The sequence below is a fragment of the Suricata suricatta genome, chromosome X (genome assembly GCF_006229205.1).
Source record: "Suricata suricatta isolate VVHF042 chromosome X, meerkat_22Aug2017_6uvM2_HiC, whole genome shotgun sequence".
Lineage (NCBI taxonomy): Eukaryota > Metazoa > Chordata > Mammalia > Carnivora > Herpestidae > Suricata > Suricata suricatta.
This window is the reverse complement of record NC_043717.1, coordinates 59020759-59032996: the sequence shown is the minus strand read 5'-3', so window position 1 is coordinate 59032996 and position 12238 is coordinate 59020759. Positions and strand designations below refer to the sequence as shown.

General features: G+C 36.2%; 1 protein-coding gene and 1 non-coding gene across 2 annotated transcripts; both read left to right on the top strand.

Annotated features, from left to right (window-relative positions):
• Positions 1-2329: 2329 nt before the first annotated feature.
• LOC115284498 lies at positions 2330-2484 on the top strand. Its single transcript, XR_003905246.1, has one exon. It is a non-coding gene; the product is annotated as a small nucleolar RNA SNORA62/SNORA6 family (small nucleolar RNA).
• A 2753-nt stretch (positions 2485-5237) lies between these two features.
• LOC115284402 (SH3 domain-binding glutamic acid-rich-like protein 3) lies at positions 5238-9266 on the top strand. Its single transcript, XM_029931109.1, has 3 exons — positions 5238-5285; positions 8236-8403; positions 9201-9266. The coding sequence occupies exons 1-3, from the start codon at positions 5238-5240 to the stop codon at positions 9264-9266; spliced, it is 282 nt and encodes a 93-aa protein (XP_029786969.1).
• The last annotated feature ends 2972 nt before the right edge of the window (positions 9267-12238 follow it).

Here is a 12238-nt window from a genome sequence, read left to right as displayed (position 1 = left end):
CAACTCAACATACAGAAATCAGTTGCATTTCTATACACCAATAATGAAGCAAGAGAAAGAGAAATAAAGAAACTGATCCCACTCACTATTGCACGAAAAACAATAAAATACCTAGGAATAAGCCTAATTAAAGACTTGTGCAATGTATACTATAAAAAACTTATGGAGTAAATTGAAGAAGACACAAAGAAATGGAAAAGTATTCCATGCTCATGGATCGGAAGAATAAATACTGGTTAAATGTCATTTCTACCCAGGGGCGCCTGGGTGGATCAGTCAGTTAAGCCTCCCACTACCGCTCAGGTCAGATCTCAATTCGTGGGTTTGAGCCCCGCATCGGGCTCTGTGCTGACAGCTAGCTCAGAGCCTGGAGTCTGCTTCTGGTTCTGTGTCTCCTTCTATCTCTGCCCCTCCCCCTCTCATTCTCTGTCTCTCTCTCTGTATCAAAAATAAATAAAGCATTAAAAATTAAATAAAAATGTCATTACTACCCAAAGCAATCTACACATTCAATGCAATCTCAATCAAAATTGTACCAGCATTCATCATAAAGCTAAAACAGACTATCCTAAAATTCGTATGACACCACAAGACTCCAAATAACCAAAGTATTATTGAAGAAGAAAACCAAAATGGGAGGCATCACAATCCCAGACTTTAGCCTCTACTCCAAAGCTGTCATCATCAAAACAGTATGGTATGGGCACAAAAACAGACACATAGATCAGTGGAATAGAATACACAACCCAGAACTGGACCCACAAATGTATGGCCAATTAATCTTCGAGAAAGCAGTAAAGTGTATCGAATGAAACAAAAAGACATCCTCTTTAACAATTGATACTGGGAGACCTGAACAGCAACATGCAGGAGGATGAAACTAGACCACTTTCTTACACCATATACAAAAACATACTCAAAATGGATGAAGGACCTGAATGTGAGACAGGAAGCGATCAGACCCCTAGAGAAGAAAGCAGGAAACAGCCTCCTTGACCTCAACAGCAGCCATTTCCTACTGGACACATACCCAAAGGCAAGGGAATTAAGAGCAAAAATGAACTAGTGGGTCCTCATCAAGATAAAAAGCTTCTGCACTGAAAGGAAACAATCAAGAAAACTAATAGGCAGCTGATGGAAAGGGAAAAGATAGTTGCAAGTGACATATCAGACTGGCTAGACAGGCTAGTATCCAAAATCTATAAGGAACTCACCAAACTCCACACCTGAAAAATGAATAATCCAGTGAAGAAATAGGCAGAAGACATGAATAGACACTTCTCCAAAGAGACATCCAGACAGCCAACAGACACATGAAAGGATGCTCAGCATCAGTCATTGTCAAAGAAATGCAAATCAAGACCGTACTGAAATACCACCTCACACCCCTCAGAGTGGCTAAAATGAACAAATCAAGAGGCTATAGATGCTGGCAAAGATGTGGGGAAATGGGCACCCTCCTACACTGTTGGTGGGAATGAAAACTTGTGCAGAGACTCTGGAAAACAGTGTGGGGGTTCCTCAAATATTAACATTAGAACTCCACTATGACCCAGCAATAGCACTGCTAGGGATTTACCCGAGGGATACAGAAGTTCTTATGCATAGGGGCACATGTACTCCAATGTTCATAGCAGCACTGTCAACAATAGTTAAATCATGGAAAGAGCCTAAATGTCCATCAACTGATGAGTGGATCAAGAGGGTGTGATTTATATACACAATGGAATAATACATGGCAATGAGAAAGAATGAAACGTCGCTATTCTCATAACAATGTGAATCGTCCTCGAGGGTGTCATGCTAAGCGAAATAAGTCAGGCAGAGAAGGACAAATACCATATGTTTTCACTCATAGTTCTAACAGGAGAAATTTAAAAGAGGACAATGGGGAGGGGAATAGGGAAAAATAGTTCGGGAGAGGGAGGGAGGCCAATCATGAGAGACTCTTGAATACTGAAAACAAACTGAGGGCAGGAGGGGGAGGGGTTATGGGAAGGGGGGTGATGATCATTGAGGAGGGCACTGGTAGGGAAGAGCACTGAGCGTTATATGGAAACCAACTTGACAATAAGCAAAAAAATAATGTAGACAGTGTACTTAAATTTCATGTTAGAAGTGACCTTTTCTCCCTTATAACTAACTTAATAAATGTCATCATGTTTGTTAAAAATGATACAAATCACACTGTTAATAGTGGTTTTCTTTAGGAGGAGGATTGCAGAGAGAAGGTAATAGTGTAATTTTACTTTTTACTCTCTATAATTTCATATGGTTTTGACTTCTACAATGTGCATGAATTCATGTATTATTTCTATGGTCAATGAGTCATGCACATTGATAGAGGTTGGAGTTGAGGCCACTGGCTGGCCGATGAACTCAGAAAAATAGGTAGCATACTAACTTGAGGGGTAATTCTTTTGGTAAAACCACAAGTGTCTCTGGCCAAATGAGTGGTCTTTGATAGTAATTCTTTATACAAGTAAAAAAATAAGTAAGTAAACAAATATAAAGTCACATATATAAAAGGACAAGAAGTATTCTACTTTCCTTAGAGTATATTTTTCCAATCCCACACGTTTCTGGCCCATTCTTTAGAATGATTTTGAACACAGATACAAACTGCCCAAGTAGGCTGTGAAGAATAACCAAATATCTACATACCTGATACTTTCAGCTACAATTATAAATGGAGGTTTTTTATTTTACAAATAATTACTTCAAAATAATTATCACAAACATCCTATATAATAGGTTAACCTGAATTTTGTATGTCATACCAACCATTTTATTTTAGGTTGTCAAAGATAACCTGTTCTAAGAAATAGTGCATTAATTTGGCGTGGCACCAAAGTAAGAGCTCACAGCAAAATGAGAAGATAAGTCACAATCTCACACCAGAAAGATAATGAAAACAATCGAAAGAATTAGATTTTTTACCACTGCTATCATAAAGGAATATTAAAATAAAATGGAGATCTCAAATTGCTCCTAGACTCCTTCATTGGATATATCCACCTCCTTTGGCTTTCTCACTCTTGTATCCAAATTCTAAGAGTCCCCTGTCCTAAATATCCTTGCCTTTCACTATTGTCATTTCATTTATGTCCTGCTTCAAGTGCTTCCAATCTTTCCTCCTTTCAAATCACCTTGACATGCTAGAATGATCCACCTTTCACTCCAAGAGATAAATCCTTTAGACCTGTCTAATTATCCATGGATTAATATGAGATTTGAATACCTCATAAGTGAAAGATGCTCTTAGGTAACATCTCCACTTATTTCATCTTCACAGCAAATCTGCAAGTTAAGATTTTCCACATTTTTATAAAACAAGAAACAGCCTTGGAAAGTCTAAAAGTCAAAATCTAACATGAAACTTGAAGGCCTGTGTGCTTTTGCCTATTTATTTCCTCAGTTTCTATTTCTCCACTTGCTCCCAAAGCTCCAATTACTGCATTGCTTTATGACTGTTGCTTCTACCTAAAACTTCATTACTATTATAATTTACTGGCATACTACACATCCTTCAGGTTTCAGTTTAGCTCTCACTTCTTCAGGGATACCTGCCTTGACTCACTTAGCCTGATTTCAATTTCTCTACATTGCATACATCTCACTTTATCAGTTATCACTCTGAGTGAGGAACTTGAAGGTAAATGCTTCCTCTTATTCATATTGATATGTTTGTTCCCAAACATCATGCAAGAAACCTGATACTTACCATCAATAATCAGTTTAGAATCTGACTTTAGCTCAGGTCATGATCTCACAGTTCCTGAGTTCCAGCCCCAAATCAGGCTCTGTGCTGACAACTCAGAGCCTGAAGCCTGCTTCATATTGTCTCCCTCTCTCTTCACTCCTGCCCCGCCCTGCTTGGGGTCTGTCTCTCTCTATCTCTTTTGAAAATAACTAAACATTACAAATTTTTAATAATAATTTTTATTTTCTGAACTATGACATGTCAGACCACGTGCTAAACACTTTTACATACTCAATTCATTTAATCCTGATAATGATGCAGTGAGGTAGGCATCACCATTCACATTCATACACTAATAACTGAGAAACTGACATTCAGAAGGAAGTAATTTGCCCAAAATCTATAATTATCAAGTGGTAGAATGATGGAATCCAAATTTGCGTAGTAGAAAAACTGGTGCTGAAGTTCTTTTTTATAATTTTTTATGTTTTTTATTTATTTTTGAGAGACAGAATGATCAGGTGAGGATCAGTGAGAGAGGGAGACACAGAATCCAAAAGAGGCTCCAGCTTCTGAGCTAGATGTCAGCAGAGAGCCTGACTTGGGGCTCTAACCCATGAACCATGAGATCATGACCTGAGCTGAAGCCAGACACTTAACCGACTGAGCCACCCAAGAGCCCAGGTGCTGAAGTTCTTTAGCTCTTTATTGTCAATTTCTACTGCTCAATTTTGTCAAACCAACGAAATCCTGTAAATATTATCAATATCTTCAACTTACATGAAAATAAATTCTAGAATAAGGAGCTATGAATGTATTGCAGAGGAAGTGGACATTAAAGCACAAAGTCATCTTTTTAAACCAGGTGGAGGGAAGAAGCGCCAGGAGAGTCAGGAAGTATTGAACCCACTATTACACAAACAAACAAACAAACAAAAAGATCAAATCCCAGAAGGAAAGCTTACTCTCTTCAAGAAGGGAGGGACACAGGACAGGGAAAGGAGTCACCTCCCCAAGTTGGAAAAAAAGCATCAAAGACAGGTCCCGTCCCTTCCTGTCCAAGTAAGCATTGATGCCACTTGCTCTGTTACTACAAACTTAGGGAATACAAGTTTTAATTTATTTCTTTATGTACCATCACAGTGTATTTTGGTCATTTTCTTCCTCAGGTTTCTCAGCCATACATTTGTGGCTGTGGTTGCCAGACCAAAAAAAAAAAAAAAAAAAAAGTATTTCTTCCATCCAGTCCTCCCCTGTGCCTCTCCACCAATGAGGAGAGAAAAGAAGCTTTAACAGTTTATCACCCCAGAGTTTATACCTTCCCCCAAGGCTGGCAGTCAAGATGCTCCAGGGTTCCTTCGTCACAAGGGTACTAATTTCTTGGCCAATCTGGAGCGTACAGGCCAATGGCTCTTAGCAAGGGTCTTGGAAAAAGGCACCGCCAGGTTTTGAGACTTTGAATAGCTCAGCCTTAGGCGGTAATGATGTGACTTCCTCTGAGTTACTTCTGCAAAGTAGCCTTTAAGTGGAAAAAATGGGTTCCATTAAAGTGTATTATACCAGCATGTCAGGGTCTAGAGAGGTGAGTGGAAATAAAAGAGCCTTAGCAGTCAAAAGACTAGAGTGAATACATCCTAGTTGGGGACTTCAGGATTGTGTTAAGACTTTACCATCTCCTTCTTGTCTTTCATTCTTCAGTTCCTCCCTCTTTAGGTTTTCAGGGATGGGAGGGGAACGAGACAACAGAGAATGCAGTTATTGCCCACACCCTGGTTGTGCTCGAAGGACTGACTGACTGGGGAAATTTCGTGGTCCTGAACTCAGCCAATTTTAGTATTTCCAGTAATTTTGCATATGTTTCAATTGGAAGAGATAAAGAAACTTGTTTTTCAGGATGTTTAGGATGGGAGATGGAAGAGATAAAAACACTTCCTAGGATAGGAGAGAGAAAATGCCAGTGAGTAGATGACCCAAATCCTCAGAGAAAACTGGGTAACCTCCAAAAGACAAACTTAATTTCTTTTTTAAAAATTTTTTAATGTCATTATTTTGAGAGAGAGAGAGAGAGAGAGAGATCGAGAGCAAGCAGGGGAGGGGCAGAGAGAGAGGAGACACAGAATCTGAAGTAGGCTCCAGGCTTTGAGCTGTCAGCAGAGAGACGGACATGGGGTTCAAACCCACAGACTGTGAGATCATGACCTGAGCTGAAGTCAGATGCTCAACAGACTGAGCCACCCAGGCTCCCCAAGACAAACTTAATTTCTAAGAAGAATGTATATTTGCATAGATCAGACATGTCTTAGATTACAGTTTAGATTAATTATTTTGACCACATTGTAGGAATATTGAAGAACAGTGGTTTCCAACAGCAATATATTGTGATCCACATGTGTAATTTTAAATTTTCTAATAAAGACTTTAAAAAAGAGATGAGATTAATTTTAATATATTTTATTTAACACAAAATATATAAAACATTTTCATTGCAACATATAACTAATATTTAAAAAGACATTATATTCCCATGTTAGTACTCAATATCCAGAATATATTTTGTGTTTATAGAACATTTCATTTTGGACTAGCCACACTTCAAGTACTCAATAGTCACATTTGGCTGGCTAACGTTTATCACATTAGTTCAGCTATACAAGTACTGTTATATATCTAAGAACCTCATTCTGCAAACTTTTTGAAAAAGCATGAAAACTGAAGAATTTAGAATTGATTATAAATGGCTAACAAATATTTATCACACTTCGTCTGTGTGTCAGACACCATGATAGATGAAAGGAACAATGAGATTTGATCTCAGCCTAGAATTAGTGCACTGCTTCTGCATAAAGCCTTTACAACCAGATTAGGGATTTCAGCTGGGTACTAAGAAACAAAAATAACAAGAAGCAGTTTTAAAAATAAAATGATAGGCCTTTTCACTATTTTGAACATTATAATTTATGCTATTGGATATGGTACTAAGATTCTGTAAGAAGGAATGATTTGGAATCAATGAGGACCTTAATGGATACAGGAGATTAACCCAACTGTTGGTCTATGTCTTTCAAACCATAACATAAAAATCATCTGGAGGGCTTGTTAAAACATTCCTGGGAGTCATTCTCAGATTTTACAGTTTGGGGATGGGATAATGCTGATGATGCTGGTCTCATATATTACACTTAGACTAGCACTAGTTTAAGCAACTGTTCTCATAATGAGGTTCCTCTGAAAAAGTTTTGAAAAAACACTATAAAAATGTGACTTAAATCACATGCATCATGCTTTTGAAATTTTGAAGACTAATGAGCCTCAGAAGGTAGAAGGTAAAAATGTTGCATGATGGAATTTCAGAAACTTCTTCCCTATCAGTTGGAAATAGACTTCTAAGCCAGACTGAATTATATTTTTGCACTTTCACAGAAGTCATAATTGAATAAACTGGGGTCTGTACTTGTCAAATTGATTTTACGTATGTTTTCTTATTTTAGCATTATAGAATTTTATGTGGCAAAATTGCCAAAGATTGTCATGTGAAAATGTAGAAAAATCAAATTTTAAGATTTATGTTACAGTTATTTTTTAAATGTACTTATAAACTATGTTCATTTTTTATGTTTTATTTTTTATTTGAGAGAAAGAGAGAGAGAGAGAGAAGAGAGAGAGAGAATGAGTGGGGAAGGGGCAGAGAGAGAGGGAGACACAGAATTCAAAACAGAGTCCAGCTCTGAGGTATCAGCACAGAGCCTGACATGGGGCTCCAACTCATGGACTGCGAGTTCATTACCTGAGCTGAAGTCGAACGTTTAACCTGCTGAGCCACCCAGGTGCCCCTAAACTATGTTTAAAAGATAACCAATTATTACAATTTTACTTTAGCAGTAGTTTTTCAGGGGAAAAGACAATGGGGGTACATATACAGCCTTTAAACTGATAACACAAATCTAATAGTTCTTATAGGAGGATATAGCAAGAACTGACCAGTTTTATTCACTCACATTTTTTGTAAAGCTTAATCCTCTGATTTATTTTCTCATTCTTTGGCTTTATCTCCTCATTTAAGTGTAGTTTCCTATTATTGTTTAGAACATGCAGTGTTTTCCTTTAAATTTCAAAACCTGGTATCCTATCCATTTCATACACAGAGCTACCATAGATATTAGCATAAATTGATGCAGTGATGTGTTGAAATGTGTGCTTCAGCTATTAGCAGAATGTTCATACAATTTCATATGCAGTTTGAAATCAATATGGCAAATATTTATAGCCCATTGGAGATTTTTAACTCCCACTGACTTTTTACTGTATTTCTCCATATATATATTAAACATATTGACATATTACATATATACTATATTTGTGTGTATGTGCTTATCACAAGAAAATAACCTAATTTTTCTCTCCCAAAAAGCATCACAACATTAAAAGGCAATCCTCTTCCATAGCATAATGGATAGAGAAAACAAAAATAAAACATAAAACATTGGGTCAGTTGGTTAACATCTTTCTATCTTTCTATATCTTTGTCTACTTAGGTAAAGCAGAGACAGGAAGAAGTTACCAGAATTTTAGATACTAACAAAATAAAGTATGAATTAATAGATATTTCTGTGAGTTTGAAAATACTTCAGGAAATGAAGACTAAAGTTTCCACCCCTAGGGCTCTACCACCTCACATATTCAATGGCCAAGAATATTGTGGGGTAAGAGTAAATGTCCATTTTTCTTTTATTTTATTTTCATATTTTAAGGTTATATACATGAAGAAACAATACGTTTATGGGCTGTGAGGGCAAGGTTTCTTCATTTACACATTAACTTAATTATGTTCCTGAAGATAAAGCAATGTGTAGCTCATTATTGAAAAAAACATAAAAGGAAAGTATATCATGCTGCTTGTTTTGAGATGTACAGTATTTTTAACCATACATTATAGCATGAAATAACAGATACCTTGGGGGTAATTCTTTTAACTAACTTGGCTGGTAGACAAAAGGCCCAGGGAAGATAATTAGCAAACTTAGCTAGACACTTTATTTTAATAACTTAATAAGTGGAGATTACAGCATGATTTACAAGTTAATTTTTGTGTTTTTTATTGTTTTTATCATTTCTATCTTTTCTTTTATAGTTTATTGTCAAATTGGTTTCCAAGTAACACACGGTGCTCATCGGGACAAGTGCCCTCCTCCGTGCCCATCACCTCCTTCCCCCACTCCCCCTCCCCCATCAGCCTTCAGTTTGTTCTCAGTATTCAAGAGTCTCTCATGGTTTACCTCCCTCCCTCTCCCCAAATATTTGCTCCCCTCCCCTCCCCCATGGTCCTCTGCTAAGTTTCTCCTGTTACACTTATGAGTGAAAACATATGGTATCTGTCCTCCTCTGCCTCACTTAATTCACTTAGCATAATACCCTCAAGTTCCATCCATGTTGCTATGAATGGCCAGATTTCATTCTTTCTCATTGCCATATATTACAAGTTAATTTTAACTCTTTTCAGGATTTTGAAATGTTTCACAAGGCAAAGGAGAGCAAAGAGATTCTGAAATTCCTGAGGATGGAATGAATGTGCAGTGATGATACAAAAGATTTTCATAAAGGTGGATCTGCATCTTCCATATACATTGGTTATTCTTAATTTAAAAAATACAAGAGCTTTATTAAGGTTAATTGATATCTAAATTCATTTGCAATCACTAACATAGGGGATTTTACAAGTTCAATTTTGATTTACAATCATTTCTTTGTTACAGAGTGAACATTTTACAAAGATGTATAAAAAACATTGATAAACACTTATTAAGTTCAGATACCATATGTTTGCACTCATAGGTCTAACAGGAGAAATCTAACAGAGGACCATAGAGAGAGGAAGGGGGAAAGAGAGCTGGGGAGAGTGAGGCACACAAATCATGAGAGACTATTGAATACCGAAAAGAAACCATGGACTGAAGGGGGAGAGGGAGGGTGGGAGGGAAGGGGAGTAATGGTCATAGTGGGGAGCACTTGTGGGGAGAAGCACTGGGTGTTATATGGAAACCAATTTGACAATAAACTATTAAAAAATCAAACTTCTCTTTGTTTATTTGACTTTACAAATAATTTTAATATGTTTTTCCATTTGCAAACTGATTATAATATAATTTTAACAAAGTTATATATTTGATATTTGGTTCCTGTGGTTTTATACAGAAAAAATATGTCTTTCAGTGGATACATACCAAACTTTGATAAATGTGGCATTGGTTGTAACAGGGGATCAAATGTGGTTGGCTCCCATGAAATAATGAATAATGGCTACAAAACAATGTCAAATCAGTAACTAAGATTCATAAGCAACCCCAGAGTATAAAATGTACTATACTTTTCATACAAATAAAAATATAAATTTTCTGTTTTAAATTATATGGCTTTACTTAAAGCAATTTATACTAACTGTTCAAACACGTGAACACAATTTAAAACTGACAGTGGGGCGTCTGGGTGGCTCAGTTGGTTAAGCCTCCGACTTCGACTCACGTCATGATCTCACATTCGTGGGTTCGAGCCCTGCATTGGGCTCTGTGCTGACAGCTCAGAGCCTGGAGCCTGCTTCAGATTCTGTGTCTCCCTCTCTTTCTGCCCCTCTCCGCTCATGCTCTGTCTCTCTCTGTCTCAAATATAAATAAAAACATTAAAAATTTTTTAAAAAATTTAAACTGACAGTAAAACTATAAAAAATGATTTTAATTTTGCAAGGAAAGCATTAAAGTAATACATTCATTACCATAAAAAAGATTTCTAGAAAAGTCTTACAATAGAAAATATTTTACGTATTTTCATAAGAACTATAAAGAAAAATTAAACCATGGCCAAATATAAGTTATATATGTAATCCAGTTAGTTCCTGAAAAACCAAATACAGTAGAACCTTGGATTGCAAGTAACTTGTTCTGTGAGTGTTCGACAAGATGAGCAAACATTCCTAATAAATGTTAATTTGATAAGTGCAATTTGATCAGCGACTTGTAATACAAATAGTACATGATGCTGAAGGTCACATCTAGGAATTTATCCATTTCTTCCAGATTGCCCAATTTTTTGGTATATAATTGCTCACAATAGTCTCATAATTTTTTGTATTTCCATTGTGTTGGTTGTATTCTCTTCTCTTTTATTAATGGTTTTATTTATTTGGGTCATTTCCTTTTTCATTTTGAGAAATCTGGTTAAGGATTTTGCAATTTTGTTAATTCTTTAAAAAACGATCTCCTGCTTCCATTGATCTGTTCTACTGGTTTTTTTTTTTTTAATATCATTGATTTCTGCTCTAATCTTTATGATCTCCCTTCTTCTCCTGGTTTTGGTATTTATTTGATGTTCTTTTTCCAGCTCTATTTGGTGAAAAGTTGGATTGTGTGTTTAAGACATTTCTTTATTTTTTCATCTTCATGATTCTCCATAATTTTATTTTCTATATCATTAATTCCTTTCTCTGGTTCACCCATCATTGGCATCATGGCATCCATTTGAGATTTTATCTAGGATTTGGCATTTTTAAAATTAGCCTGACTAGACTTTTGTTCTTTTATCTTTGCAGAAAGGGATTTTCTCGTGTCTTATATGATTTTTTCAGCCCCAGCTACTATTTTTGTAATCATGGTTTCAAATTCTAGTTCATACATCTTGCTTATATCTATGTTGATTACATCCCTGGCTTTCATTTCACTCTGTTCTTTTTGGGGGGGGGTGATTTCCTCCATCTTCTCCTTATAGAGAAGAAAAAATTAATAAAATAAAGCTAAACCTAAAAATTGAAAACAAAACAAAACAAAATCAAATAAAAGAAGTTAAATCCTAAGTTTGTTTCAGTCTGCTTGTTGAAAGAAGCTTGATAGAAAAGAGACAAAAAGGAAAAGAAATAAAAAAGTAAAAAAATTAAAAATTAAAAATTAAAAAATAATAAAATATAATATAATATAATAAAAAAATAAAGTAGAATAAAAAATTTGGCCTTTCTCTATCCAAGACAGAAAAAGAAAAGAAAAAAAAACCAAAAAGAACACAACATAAAAACAGTAGCAAAGAAAATTAACAAATTAATAATTAAATAAAATGAAACCTGAATGAAGGTAGATCCAATTTCCCCCAGAATTGCAACTTTGCAACACACTATGGTCCATAGACTCAGTGCGTGATTAGGATTTGTGCTGGTCTTCTGGGGAATGTGCTTGGAGGGCACTGGTGGGCAGGGTTTGGTGTAATGGCTCTCATCTCCTACTTAGCTCACTAGAGTAGATCAGTGTGAGCGTGCTAGAGGTTAAAATGCCTTCATCCCACTCTCTATTCTCCAGAGGTGGGATTTCCACCCTTACAAATGTGCAATCAATCACATCTTTGTCTCAGGCTTCTGTCTACTCTCTGTCTTTACTCTGTCTGTGTTTAAGCAGACTGACTGCCAGGCAATGCCTCCCTCTAGAATTTTATCTCAGATGAGGCTGTTGCAAAACCTCATGCTTCAGAAACCCATATGGTTTGGACACATCTTGATCTTCTGGG